At 38.7% G+C, this 13,239-nt stretch overlaps 1 protein-coding gene across 3 annotated transcripts in view; it reads right to left on the bottom strand.

The window, feature by feature from the left end:
- The window catches only part of TENM1 (teneurin transmembrane protein 1), a 552,490-nt gene extending 540,466 nt beyond the window's left edge, over nt 1–12,024 (bottom strand). For all 3 annotated transcript variants that reach the window (XM_024737354.1, XM_024737356.1, XM_024737355.1), the window contains exon 1: nt 11,808–12,024. In XM_024737354.1, the coding sequence (XP_024593122.1) occupies nt 11,808–12,024 (217 nt within the window). The remainder of the gene's footprint in view (nt 1–11,807) is intronic.
- Between the last annotated feature and the right edge of the window lie 1,215 nt (nt 12,025–13,239).

Below are 13,239 nucleotides of genomic sequence, written 5' to 3'. Positions count from 1 at the left end.
TTCTCTGACATCTCAAGACCAACTCTTTTCTTCTGCCCACATTCAGATGTTTCTCAGGGTATTATACTTGGCTCTCTTTATTTCTGACTGTACATATTCTCACTGGATGATTTTTTTCTACTCTCACTACTTCAGGAACCATCTATTTCTAGATGATTACACACACATACACACACACACACACACACACACAGTGACACCATTTCCTTGAACTTAAGATCTGAATTTGGAGCTATCTCTGCATACAGCAGTTGGATCTAATGTCAGACTGCCTGGGTTCCAATCCCAGTCCTATGACTTACTACCTCTGTAATATTGGGCAAGTTATTGAGCATCTCTGTGCCTCACTTTACTCATCTTTACAATGGGGATAATAATGATCCCAACCTCATAGCATATTGGGAAGATTAAATAACATAATCCATCTAAAGTGCCTTACTCAATGCCTAGTGCTTAATGAATGTTAGATATTTCACTTATAATCATCGTTATCATTCCCCAAAGAGAGTACATGTTTCTAGCTTCTAGACTCTCATAGTACTTTACCTACACCACTATTGCAACATCAATCATATTGCAGCACTGTAGCTGGTTTATACCTGCCTTCCTAAACATACTCTGAATTCTTTGAGGGCAAAGATTGCTTCTTATTCATCTATATCTTCAGAGAACTTGGCACAGATAAGCAGAACACAGATAGGAAATAGGTTTCATCTCTCTTGCCAACTCTAATTGACTGACAATGTTTGCATGGAATGCTGTGATGATAAGGATGTGAGGTCGCAGTTGGGCTCAATAAGAAAGAGCACAACTGTTTGATCAGGGATGTCTGCCATAGGACAGGCAGAGAGAGCAGTGGCACAAGTGCCACTGATATCCCATACCAGTTTTAGACGCTATATAAATAACTGTTTATTGATTAAATTTTCATGAACAAATTATACTGGCTGAAAGACATGAGCAAATTGGAGTTGTTGCTAACTAACTTACTTTTCTCTTAGAGTTTAATTTTTTGGGCAGTCATCATAGATTTTTATGCTAGAAACTTGTGACAACTAGAAGCATAACATGCTTACAGCAGAAAATTCATCACAGGTGATCAAATGCTGTTGAAATTTTCATTTCATAGGCCTTGCTACATTATATTACACCTGCCATCTGTGATATTTACCACGTAAATACAGATTCTGGGGTTGAGTTCTTTCAAGATTTTGTAGGAACTGTTATCCAAACTGTTTAGACATAAGCCAACAATAGTTTACACTACTGCTAAGTGCTTGAAATAAGAGTCAAGAAATGTGCTTTTCAAATCTGGGCTTCTGTCTACACCTTGAACCCACAAGTCGCAATACTGTTTGAGTAGCTTCCGCTGTGGGATGAAGTGGCTTATTAGCCAGGGGCAATTAAGAGGAAAATAACAGTCACTTGTGCCCATTTATTTCAAGATGAACTGCATTCACCTAACAATGTACCTGGAACAGTTGACACTAAATGAATGTTTGATGCATAAATGAGTAACTGAAAAAACGGATGGATGGATAGATGGATGACAGATAAGCTTTGCTCCCATGTAATCTTGGTAAATACAGATTGGCAGTTTTAGTTTTTTTCCACCAGATGGCGATAATGTGAGATTTAGGTTTAGGTTGTAATACAGAAAGCAGAAAACAACCAAACAAACAAAAACCATATTAGGAGAAAGAGAAGCCACAAAACAGAGGTTAAGAAGGGAGAAATGAAATGTCTGTGTCAGCTTCAGTATCTCAGGAATCTACGATCTTCTGGGATTTGTAATAGGTCCTCCTCCCTATACCTTTTTTTATGCATGGGTGACTTTCATTCATAATTACTTTTCAGTAAAACTGCTATATTCAAAAGTAATCTTACCTGTTATAAAAATTATAGGGCAATTCTCATAACTAAAATTATTATCCTTGATTTATATAACCATATTTGTTTTCATTTGTTTTTTACTAATTTCTTAGTTAATGGATGCCTCCCTTGGAAGTGAGGCTGCTTGGGAAGAGTTGCTAGCCTGTGTGCCTCCAGGAAATGTACCCCTGCTATTAGACCTACCAAAAGTCATATAAAGTAAGCTTGCCTAAGCCTCATTCATCCTATTAGCAAAGAATTGTGAATAATATTAGATTAGTGTCCATCTCTTAATTCGAAAGCTTTTGGAAAATAAGAAAACCAGTTTTAAAATCCAGCACTCTGTGTACATGGCGGAGGAGGGATTCTGCTTTCTTGGCAAATAAAGATAAGAATATGAAGATACTTTTAAATGGGATCAAGTATTTCCTCTTATTAATGTATCCCCCCAACAAGCCCTGAATTGAATGACACAGTAACTTCCCTAAAAAGTGGAAAACAACAAACAGACTCAGGAATATTTCATTATAAATTACATAGCATATCATCTACCCTTTACTAAAGAAAATCAGAACAGAAAGCCTTTTTAAACCTCCTTGTAAACCCTTGGTCATCGGAACACAAAGAGGCTGACAAGTCTTTTAGGGAAGGAAATGAAGGGAAACTAACAATTACTGAGTCCCTAAAAACTTTCACACTTATGATCACAATTAATCCATAACACAACCTTATGATGTACATACGAGAGTCACAGACTTGATTTCCAAACCCAACTCTTACTACTTCTTAGCTGCAGAAACTGGAAAAGTATTTCTCTCCAAGCTTCAGTTACCTCATTGGTAAACTGGAGATAACATCTCATATCTCATAAGGCATGCATGAGCAGTAAATTTAAGCATCTAGCAGAGTCCTGGAACAGAGCAGGTACTATTCAAGTTTTTTTATTATTATTATTACTACTTTTATCATTGTGATTATGGTGTTGATGATGATAATGATGAAGTCAACTTTTGCAGTGAACTTTACAGGCTCAGAGGGCTGAAGTAACTTGCTTAAGGCTGCACAGCTGGTGAGCTTAAAAGGCATCTAGCACAGTGTCTGGAACTATAGCAGGTGCCCAATCAACACTATGCTATCTTTCTTCCTTCCTATCTTAAAACTCAATGATTTTCTAAGAATTTTACTCCTTAAAAATAATGTCAGGCTCACCTTTAGCTAGGTCGATGCAAGATGCTACCATGTATTTGTGAAAATCAACAACATTTTTTTTTACACATAGGTAGCAATATATGGACTAGAACAACAAAGAGGATTCCAGACTTCACAAAAAAGATGATCACGGGGCCCACAATTTTGCCTAATGTAGGTTAATTCATTTCTCTCCCAAAGAGGTACATATTTTCCTTCCTAGGTGTCTGTAAAGATCATGAAGTCAGTGGCAAGAAGACCCTAAGTTTCTAGACCTTCACCTCCTGGATATTTATACTTTACATAAGTCAATATAGCAAAGGATGGTGCCAGTTAAAATTTTAAATAGGTTGAAAACATGTTTATTTCAGTTCATGGATGATAGAATCAGGTTTTTGTCCTTGACCTTTTTCAGGTCTCACTCTACACATTCTACCTGGGTAATCTCATCCATCCCCAGGCATCTCCTACTATAAGAAACCTGTGAATTCAAATCTACTTATATCAACAGTCCAGATCGTTCCTGAACTCTAGGCACACATTAACAACTGCTTGACAGGAAAATCTACCAGGATGTCACCCAAGCAACTTAAACTTAACATGTTCAGAAAGAAACTCATTCTCTTCCCTTCCAAACCCACTCGTATTTTACGTCTCTTGGTAAATGGATCACCATCCTCCCAGTTTTCCAATCTTGAAATTTAGAGTCATTCTTGACTCTGTTATCTCTTTCAACCTCGACAAGTAATCAATTACTAAGTCTTATCAATTCTACCACACTAATACCTCTTGAATATGTTTCTTCACCTCTACTGATACAGCCAGAGCTTAGACATTCATCACCATTCTTAGCCTGGGCTAATTCAGTTCCTTCATAGATTGTCTCCCTGCACCCAATTTTCCCCAATTGCAATCAATCGTCTAAACTGCTGCTTACACATCTACAATTCGCTTCTACAATTATCATCCTAAAAATTATAATTCATCGTGAAATTCTCTATCATTTAAAAGCTTTTTTTAAAAAAAAGTTTAAAGAAAAAAAGGAACTCCTAAATTGGGCATGCAAGACTTTTTGTCATCTGGCGTCAATGCACCTCACTCTTTTTATATTGAAATTTTCATCATGCTAGGCCTTTTCACAGTTTTATGCTTTTGCACTTGCTAATCTACCTTCTTGAAATGTCCTTTTCCTAGTAAACTCTTATTCAAATGTTAAGACCTTGATCAAATATCACCTTTCTATGGACCCTGACTCACCCATGTACTTCCATAGCACTTAATCTGTAAAAGTACTTACTACATTTAATTGTAATGATTTGTTGGATGTCTATTTTCTCCACCACATTATGAGTTTCCTACAAGCAGAAACTATCATGTTCATCTCCATCCCCAGCCTCTGATTGGAGGCCTAACACATAGCAAGTGCTAAATAAAAAATGAGTAGAGACCACTTCAAGATGGCAGAGGAGTAAGAAGTGGAGATCACCTTCCTCCCCACATATACATCTAAATGTGGAAGATCTCCTACAGAACACCTACTGAACGCTGGCAGAAGAACGCAGACCTCCCAAAAGGCAAGAAACTCCCCACGTACCTGAGTAGGGCAAAAGAAAAATCAGAGACAAAAGAATAGGGACGGGACCTGCACCAGTGGGAGGGAGCTGTGAAGGAGGAAAGGTTTCCACACACTAGGAAGCCCGTTCGCGGGCGGAGACTGTGGGTGGCGGAGGGGGGAAGCTTCGGAGCCACGGAGGAGAGCGCAGCAACAGGGGAGCGGAGGGCAAAGTGGGGAGATTCCCGCACAGAGGATGAGGGCCGACCGGCACTCACCAGCTCGAGAGGCTTGTCTGCTCACCCGCCGGGGTGGGCAGGAGCTGGGAGCTGAGGCTCGGGCTTCGGTCGGAGCACAGGGAGAGGACTGGGGTTGGCGGCGTGAACACAGCCTGCAGGGGGTTAGTGCGCCACGGCTAGCCGGGAGGGAGTCCGGGAAAAAGTCTGGAGCGCCCGAAGAGACAAGAGACTTTCTCTTGCCTCTCTGTTTCCTGGTGCGCGAGGAGAGGGGATTAAGAGCGCCGCTTAAAGGAGCTCCAGAGACGGGCGCGAGCCACGGCTATCAGCATGGACCACAGAGACGGGCATGAGACGCTAAGGCTGCTGCTGCCGCCACCAAGAAGCCTGTGTGCAAGCACAGGTCACTCTCCACACCTCCCCTCCTGGGAGCCTGTGCAGCCCGCCACTGCCAGGGTCCCGGGATCCAGGGACAACTTCCCCGGGAGAACACACGGCGCGCCTCAGGCTGTTGCAAAGTCACACTGGCCTCTGCCGCTGCAGGCTCGCCACGCATTCCATACCCCTCCCTCCCCCGGCCTGAGTGAGCCAGAGACCCCGAATCGGCCGCTCCTTTAACCCCCTCCTGGCTGGGCAAAGAACAGACCCCAGAGGGTGACCTACACGCAGAGGCGGGGCCAAATCCAAAGGTGAGGCCCTGGGAGCTGTGAGAACAAAGAAGAGAAAGGGAAATCTCTCCCAGCAGCCTCAGGAGCAGCAGATTAAATCCCGACAATCAACTTGAGGTACCCTGTAAGTGTGGAATACCTGAATAGACAACAAATCATCCCAAAATTGAGGTGGTGGATTTCTGGAGCAACTGTAGACTTGGGGTTACCTGTATCTGACTGACTAGTTCCTGATTTTTTTGTCTATCTTAGTATAGTTTTCAGCACTTGTTATCATTGGTGGATTTGATTATTCGTTTGGTTGCTCTCTTCCCTTTTTTTATTACTTTTTAAACGTTTTTGAAATTTTAATAATTTTTGAAATTTTAATAATTTTATTTTACTTATTTTTCTTTCTTTTTTTTTTTCTTCCTTTTCTTCTGAGCCATGTGGCTGACAGGGTCTTGATGCTCCAGCCAGGCCTGAGACTGTGAGGTGGGAGAGCTGATTTCAGGACAATGGACCACAAGAGACCTCCTGGCCCCATGTAAGACCAAGCAGTGAGAGCTCTCCCAGAGATCTCTGTCTCAACATTAAGACCCAGCTCCACTCAGCGACCAACAAGAGCCAGTGCTGGACACCCTATGCCAAACAAATAGCAAGATGGGAACACAACCCCACCCATTAGCAGAGAGGCTGCCTAAAATCATACTAAGGTCACAGATACCCCAAAACACACCACCGGAAGCGGTCCTGCCCACCAGAAAGAAAAGATCCAGCCTCATCCACCAGAACACAGGCACGAGTCCCCTCCACCAGGAAGCCTACAAAACTCACTGAACCAAACTTACCCCCTGGGGGCAGACATCAAAAACTATGGGAACTACGAACCTGCAGCCTGTGAAAAGGAGACCCCCAAACACAGTAAGTTAAGCAAAATGAGAAGACAGAGAAATACACAACAGATGAAGGAGCGAAGTAAAAACCCACCAGACCAAACAAATGAAGAGGAAACAGGCAGTCTACCTAAAAAAGAATTCAGAGTAATGATAGTAAAGATATACAAAATATTGGAAATAGAATGGAGAAAATACAAGAAACATTTAAAAAGAACCTAGAAGAACTAAAGAGCAAACAAACAATGATGAACAACACAAAAAACGAAATTAAAAATTCTCTACAAGGAATCAATAGCAGAATAACTGAGGCAGAAGAACGGATAAGTGACCTGGAAGATAAAATAGTGGAAGTAACTACCACAGAGCAGAATAAAGAATGAAAAGAATTGAGGACGGTCTCAGAGACCTCTGGGACAACATAAAACGCACAAATATTCAAATTGTAGGGGTCCCAGAAGAAGAAGAGGAAAGAAGGGGACTGAGAAAATACGGGAAGAGCTTATAGTTGAAAACTTCCCTAATATGGGAAAGGAAATAGTCAGTCAAGTCCAGAAAGTGCAGAGTCCCATATAGGATAAATCCAAGGAGAAACATGCCAAGACAAATACTAATCAAACTATCAAAAATTAAATACAAAAAAAAATATATTGAAAGCAGCAAGGGAAAAACAACAAATGACATACAAGGGAATCCCCATAGGGTTAAGAGCTGATCTTTCAGCAGAAACTCTGCAAGCCAGAAGGGATTGGCAGGATATATTTAAAGTGATGAAAGGGAAAAACCTACAACTAAATTTACTCTACCCATCAAGGATCTCATTCAGATTTGACAGAGAAATTAAAACCTTTACAGACAAGCAAAAGCTAAGAGAGTTCAGCACCACAAAACCACCTTTATAGCAAATGCTAAACAAACTTCTCTAGGCAGGAAACACAAGAGAAGGAAAAGACCTACAGTAACAAAAGCAAAACAATTAAGACAATGGTAATAGGAACATACATGTCGATAACTACCTTAAATGTAAACCAATTAAATGCTCCAACCAAAAGACATAAACTGGCTGAATGGATACAGAAACAACACCCATATATATGCTGTCTATAAGAGACTCACTTCAGACCTAGGGACACATACAGACTGAAAGTGAGGGGATGGAAAAAGATATTCCATGCAAATGGAAATCAAAAGAAAGCTGGAGTAGCAATTCTCATATCAGACAAAATAGACTGTAAAATAAAGACTATTACAAGAGACAAAGAAGGACACTACATAATGATCAAGAGACCAATCCAAGAAGAAGATATAACAACTGTAAATACTGATGCACCCAACATAGGAGCACCTCAATACATAAGGCAAATGCTAACAGCCATAAAAGGGGAAATCGATAGTAGGGGATTTCACACTCCACTTTCACCAATGGACACATCATCCAAAATGAAAATAAATAAGGAAACACAAGCTTTAAATGATACATTAAACAAAATGGACGTAATTGAGATTTATAGGACATTCCATCCACGAACAACAGAATACACTTTCTTCTCAAGTGCTCATGGAACATTCTCCAGGATAGATCATATCTTGGGTCACAAATCAAGCTTTGGTAAATTTAAAAACATCGAAATCATATCAAGTATCTTTTCCAACCACAAGGTCATGAGACTAGATGTCAATTACAGGAAAAAAACTGGAAAAAATAAAAACACATGGAGGCTAAACAATATGCTACTAAATAACCAAAAGATCACTGAAGAAATCAAAGAGGAAATCAAAAAATACCTAGAAACAAATGACAGTGAAAACACGATGACCCAAAACCTATGGGATGCAGCAATAGCAGTTCTAAGAGGGAACTTTATCACAATACAATTCTACCTTAAGAAACAGGAAACATCTCAAATAAACAACCTAACCTTGCACCTAAAGCAATTAGAGAAAGAAGAACAAAAAAACCCCAAAGTTCACAGAAGGAAATAAATCATAAAGATCCGAGCAGAAATAAATGAAAAAGAAATGAAAGAAACAATAGCAAAGATCAAGAAAACTAAAAGCTGTTTCTTTGAGAATACGATAAACCACTAGCCAGACTCATCAAGAAAAAAAGGGAGAAGACTCAAATCAATAGAATGAGAAATGAAAAAAGAGAAGTAACAACTGACACTGCAGAAATAAAAAGGATCATGAGGGATTAGTACAAGTAACTATATGCCAATATAATGGACAACCTGGAAAAAATGGACAAATCCTTAGAAAAGTACAGCCTTCCAAGACTGGACCAAAAAGAAATAGAAAATATAAACAGACCAATCACAAGCACTGAAATTGAAACTGTGATTAAAAATCTCATTAAAAGGATCATACACCATGATCAAGTGCGGTTTATCCCAGGAATGCAAGGATTCTTCAATATACGCAAATCAATCAAAGTGATATACCATATTAACAAACTGAAGAATAAAAACCATATACTAATCCCAATAGATGCAGAAAAAGCTTTTGACAAAATTCAACTCTCAAATATGATAAAAACCCTCCAGAAAGTAGGCATATAGGGAACACACCTCAACATAATAAAGGCCATATATGACAAACCCACAGCCAATATCTTTCTCAGTGGTGAAAAACTGAAACCATTTACTCTAAGATCAGGAACAAGACAAGGTTGCCTGACCACTCTCACCACAATTATTCAACATAGTTTTGGAAGTTTTAGCCACAGCAACCAGAGAAGAAAAAGAAATAAAAGGAATCCAAATCAGAAAAGAAGTACAACTGCCACTGTTTGCAGATGAAAGATACTATATATAGAGAATCCTAAAGCTGCCACCAAAAAACTACTAGAGCTAATCAATGAATTTGGTAAAGTCACAGGATACAAAATTAATGCACAGAAATCTCTGGCATTTCTATACACTAATGATGAAAATCTGAAAGTGAAATCAAGAAAACACTCCCATTTACCATTGCAACAAAAAGAATAAAATATCTAGGAATAAACCTACCATAGGAGACAAAAGACCTGTATGCAGAAAACTATAAGACACTGATGAAAGAAATTAAAGATGATACAAACAGATGGAGAGATATACCATGTTCTTGGATTGGAAGAATCAACATTGTGAAAATGACTATACTACCCAAAGCAATCTACAGATTCAGTGCAGTCCCTATCAAAATACCAACGGCATTTTTCACAGAACCAGAAGAAAAAAATTTCACAATTTGTATGGAAGCACCGAAGACCCCAAATAGCCAAAGCAATCTTGAGAAAGAAAAACGGAGCTGGAGGAATCAGGCTCCTTGACTTCAGACTATACTACAAAGCTCCAGTAATCAAGACAGTATGGTACTGGCACAAAAACAGAAATATAGATCAATGGAACAAGGTAGAAAGCCCAGAGATAAACACATGTACTTATGGTCACCTTATCTTTGATAAAGGAGGCAAGAATATACAATGTAGAAAAGGCAGCCTCTTCAATATGTGGTGCTGTGAAAGAAAAAAACAAATACCATATGCTAACACATATATATGGATCTAAAAGAAAAAAAAATGGTTCTGAAGAACCTAGGGGCAGGACAGGAATAAAGATGGAGATGTAGAGAATGGCCTTGAGGACACGGGGATGGGGAAGGATAAGCTGGGACAAAGTGAGAGTGTGGCATGGACATATATACACTACCAAATGTAAAATAGATAGCTAGTGGGAAGCAGCCGCATAGCACAGGGAGATCAGCTCAGTGCTTTGTGTCCACCTAGACGGGTGGGATGGGGAGGGTGGGAGGGAGACACAAGAGGGAGGAGAAATGGGGATATATGTGTATACATATTGCTGATTCACTGTGTTATACCGCAGCAACTAACACAACATTGTAAAGCAATTATACTCCAATAAAGATGTTAAAAAATAAACTTATTGAATAATAATAGGTTATTAAAAGGAAATTAGGGTGACATCTTTAAAGACAAACTTCTCTCGTCTCAAAATTCATTTTGATCACAATGCAGAGAGACAAAATCCGAGGCTGGCTAGCTCTTTATATTGACTTAATATAAAATTGCTTGTACTTTTAGAACAAACTGTCACCAGAAATACATTCTTATTTAAATTCACAACATTATTAGGTCAGGCACTCTACACTCCAATTCCATAAGCCACAACTCACAATTGTAAGTTCATATTCTGTAAAGACAAACTTAATAGAAAAATATTTTAATGGTAACTACACATTTCTTAAAGTATAATAGAACACCCCCCAAAAAATTCCCATAAGACATTTTCCAATTTCCAGTTACGCAGAAGAATAAAATTACTCATAACAAAGTTTCAGTCTTTAGCTGAATAAATAGGGAAGATTAAAATGAATTACTTGAAAAGACAGATATAAGACCTTTAGCAAGTATGTTAAGAGCTAAAAAATGAGTAACATAGTTAATATAAACATTTAGTGCATATCTAAATGTTGGTATGAATATCTTAAATCTTTGGCTCCATTTAAAGTTTTTCTAACATAAGGTTCCAATACTAATTAGAATACAGCAATTTTCATTTGTAATAACCACACTTTACATGATCTTTGGTGATCCCAGAGAATTTGCCTTTCTAACAAGTCTGTGGGTGATGCTGTTCCTGCTGGTCCAGGGTCCATGCTTTGAGAACCACTGATCTAGATAATAAAATTATTTTTTTTTTAAATCTCAACACAGACTTATTCTTTTTTTAAAAGAAGTAACCTGTGCCAATGTCAGTATCTTTTTTTTTTCCTGTGTAGTTAAAATAGTCTAATACCGCGTGTCTATCAATTGAAAAGAAATAAGGAAATAATATTTCTATCTACCTGTTTTCTATTTATTAGAAACTGTCTTGTCAATCCATAATTGAAAAACAAAGGCTGTCCAAAGGATATGCCCCACATTACGGCTGTGGTAGGAAGGGTTCCAACCAATTCTTACCTTCCCTTAGGACTGTGTTGCACAAGGTTTCAGCATTCTGTGGACAAATTTTCTGGACCTTTGCTTGGTAGTCCCCACTAACCTTTTTAAAGCTCTTTTAGATGCCAAATATTTAATTTGAGACTTTTGTCCCATATAGGCAATGGCCTGAAAAGCACTTAGCTGTTTACTTTTCATCTTACTATAAATTATTCATCCTTCAGTCTGTAAATGGCCATTTGTAGGATTAGACAAATTTTGAATGCTCTGATAAGAGGATTGTTGCATCCAAATTCATGCACAATCCGACAACCTCAGCTGGATTGGCATATGAAACAGATTCACTAAGCATATGTAAGTAGCGCAAATTATTAACCAGTTAACATCAGCAAATTTGTTTTTGAAACTTATGTTTATGCATACAAGCATTCTCTAATGAGAAATAATATTAGCTATAAAAATCCAATAAAAACATACCTTGAGTAGATTTCTCTACTTCTTTCCTCTTCCTACTCTGGCTATTGTAATTCATCCTCAGCTCTTGGTTATACTCATGCAGAGTTTCTCTGGAGTTGTATGACTGTCTTGGTTTTCTTCCATCTTCACTCTCATCGGAAGAACTAGTATAAGCTAGGTCCATTTCATGCTTGACTTTTGACAGAGGCTGATAGGGTTTGCAGTCTGTTTGCTCCATCTCTGATTAAGCAAGCTCAGTTTCATGAAAAAAGGAACTCCTTTAATGTAAGCAGTCCTGAAAGAAAGAGGGAAAAACACAAGCCATCTTAGATTTGTCCTTTTGCGAGAAAATGCATCTGGCCGATTCACAATTGGTCCTGATGATACTGCCAAAGGAGGGGAGCAAAAGACAAACTAGATGACATGAAGCTAGCCGGAGGCAATAATAACACTGTGTTACGCGCATACCTTGTCAAGCAGTTAGGATTAAGCTGGAGGTAGCAGTATTAGAAAATACTCAAGGTGAAAGAGAGCCTTCAAAAATATTTGTATTGGAAGGCAAATAAAGGACAGCATTTTTCTATGGTGTGTGCATGTGTTTAATGTTAAAGTCTGTGGTCAGATTAAAAAAACATTATAAGATTTGAAAGTGGCCAGAAGTACAAATATTAACCCAGCACATCCTACATCTGAAATGAAAACTGGTAAGAGAACTACATTCAGAAAAAGACACATACTTGCCTCTGGTTTAATACTGCATTTAAGAAAGGGGCTCTGAGGAAGAGAATGATTCTGAGTTAGACAGGCTCATGAAATAAAGTGTCCTTAAGGGGGACTGAGCTCTATGTGTTCATACTGTGGCGTCTGCGCCTCAGGCTTGCAGAGCATTTTTAATGAGTTAGGTGGTGGTAAATTTTTGTTCTCCATAGTACCGAGAGGATATAAACAACACTTCTGGTGAGTATACTGGTGTAGGAACAGCAGGATCTAAATTGGGTTTAGAAATAGAGATTTAACATTTCATGATAAATCACTGAAAGAACCCCCCTCCCCCACAGAATGCTGAGCTAGGAGCCACTAAGGCTCTTAAGACCCATAGAGGCATTATCCACCTTACTTAGCACAGAGTGGTTTGAGAAGATCAAACGCCACCTGAGATGTCAAAGTCCTCTGAAAAGTTTAAAGTCCTGTCAAAATGTTCTTATTTTCATTCTCATTTTCATCCACTGTTGTAACTCTGCAACTTGGTCCTTTCATACAATGTTAAAGAAACCTAGCATGAAACCAAATAATGCCATGATTTTATTTTGCAGTGAAAATGACTCCCTTATTTTTCTTCAGCTCTTCACCATATGCATTGTCAAAGAAATCTTCAGGCATCTAGGTAGTGGCTCCTTTATGATGTACAGTATCTCACTTTTTGGAATTTCTATTGCATGTACAGCAAAAAGAA

The sequence above is a fragment of the Neophocaena asiaeorientalis genome, unplaced genomic scaffold (assembly GCF_003031525.2).
Source record: "Neophocaena asiaeorientalis asiaeorientalis breed wild unplaced genomic scaffold, Neophocaena_asiaeorientalis_V1.1 scaffold541, whole genome shotgun sequence".
NCBI lineage: Eukaryota > Metazoa > Chordata > Mammalia > Artiodactyla > Phocoenidae > Neophocaena > Neophocaena asiaeorientalis.
This window is presented reverse-complemented; position numbering and strand designations above follow the sequence as displayed.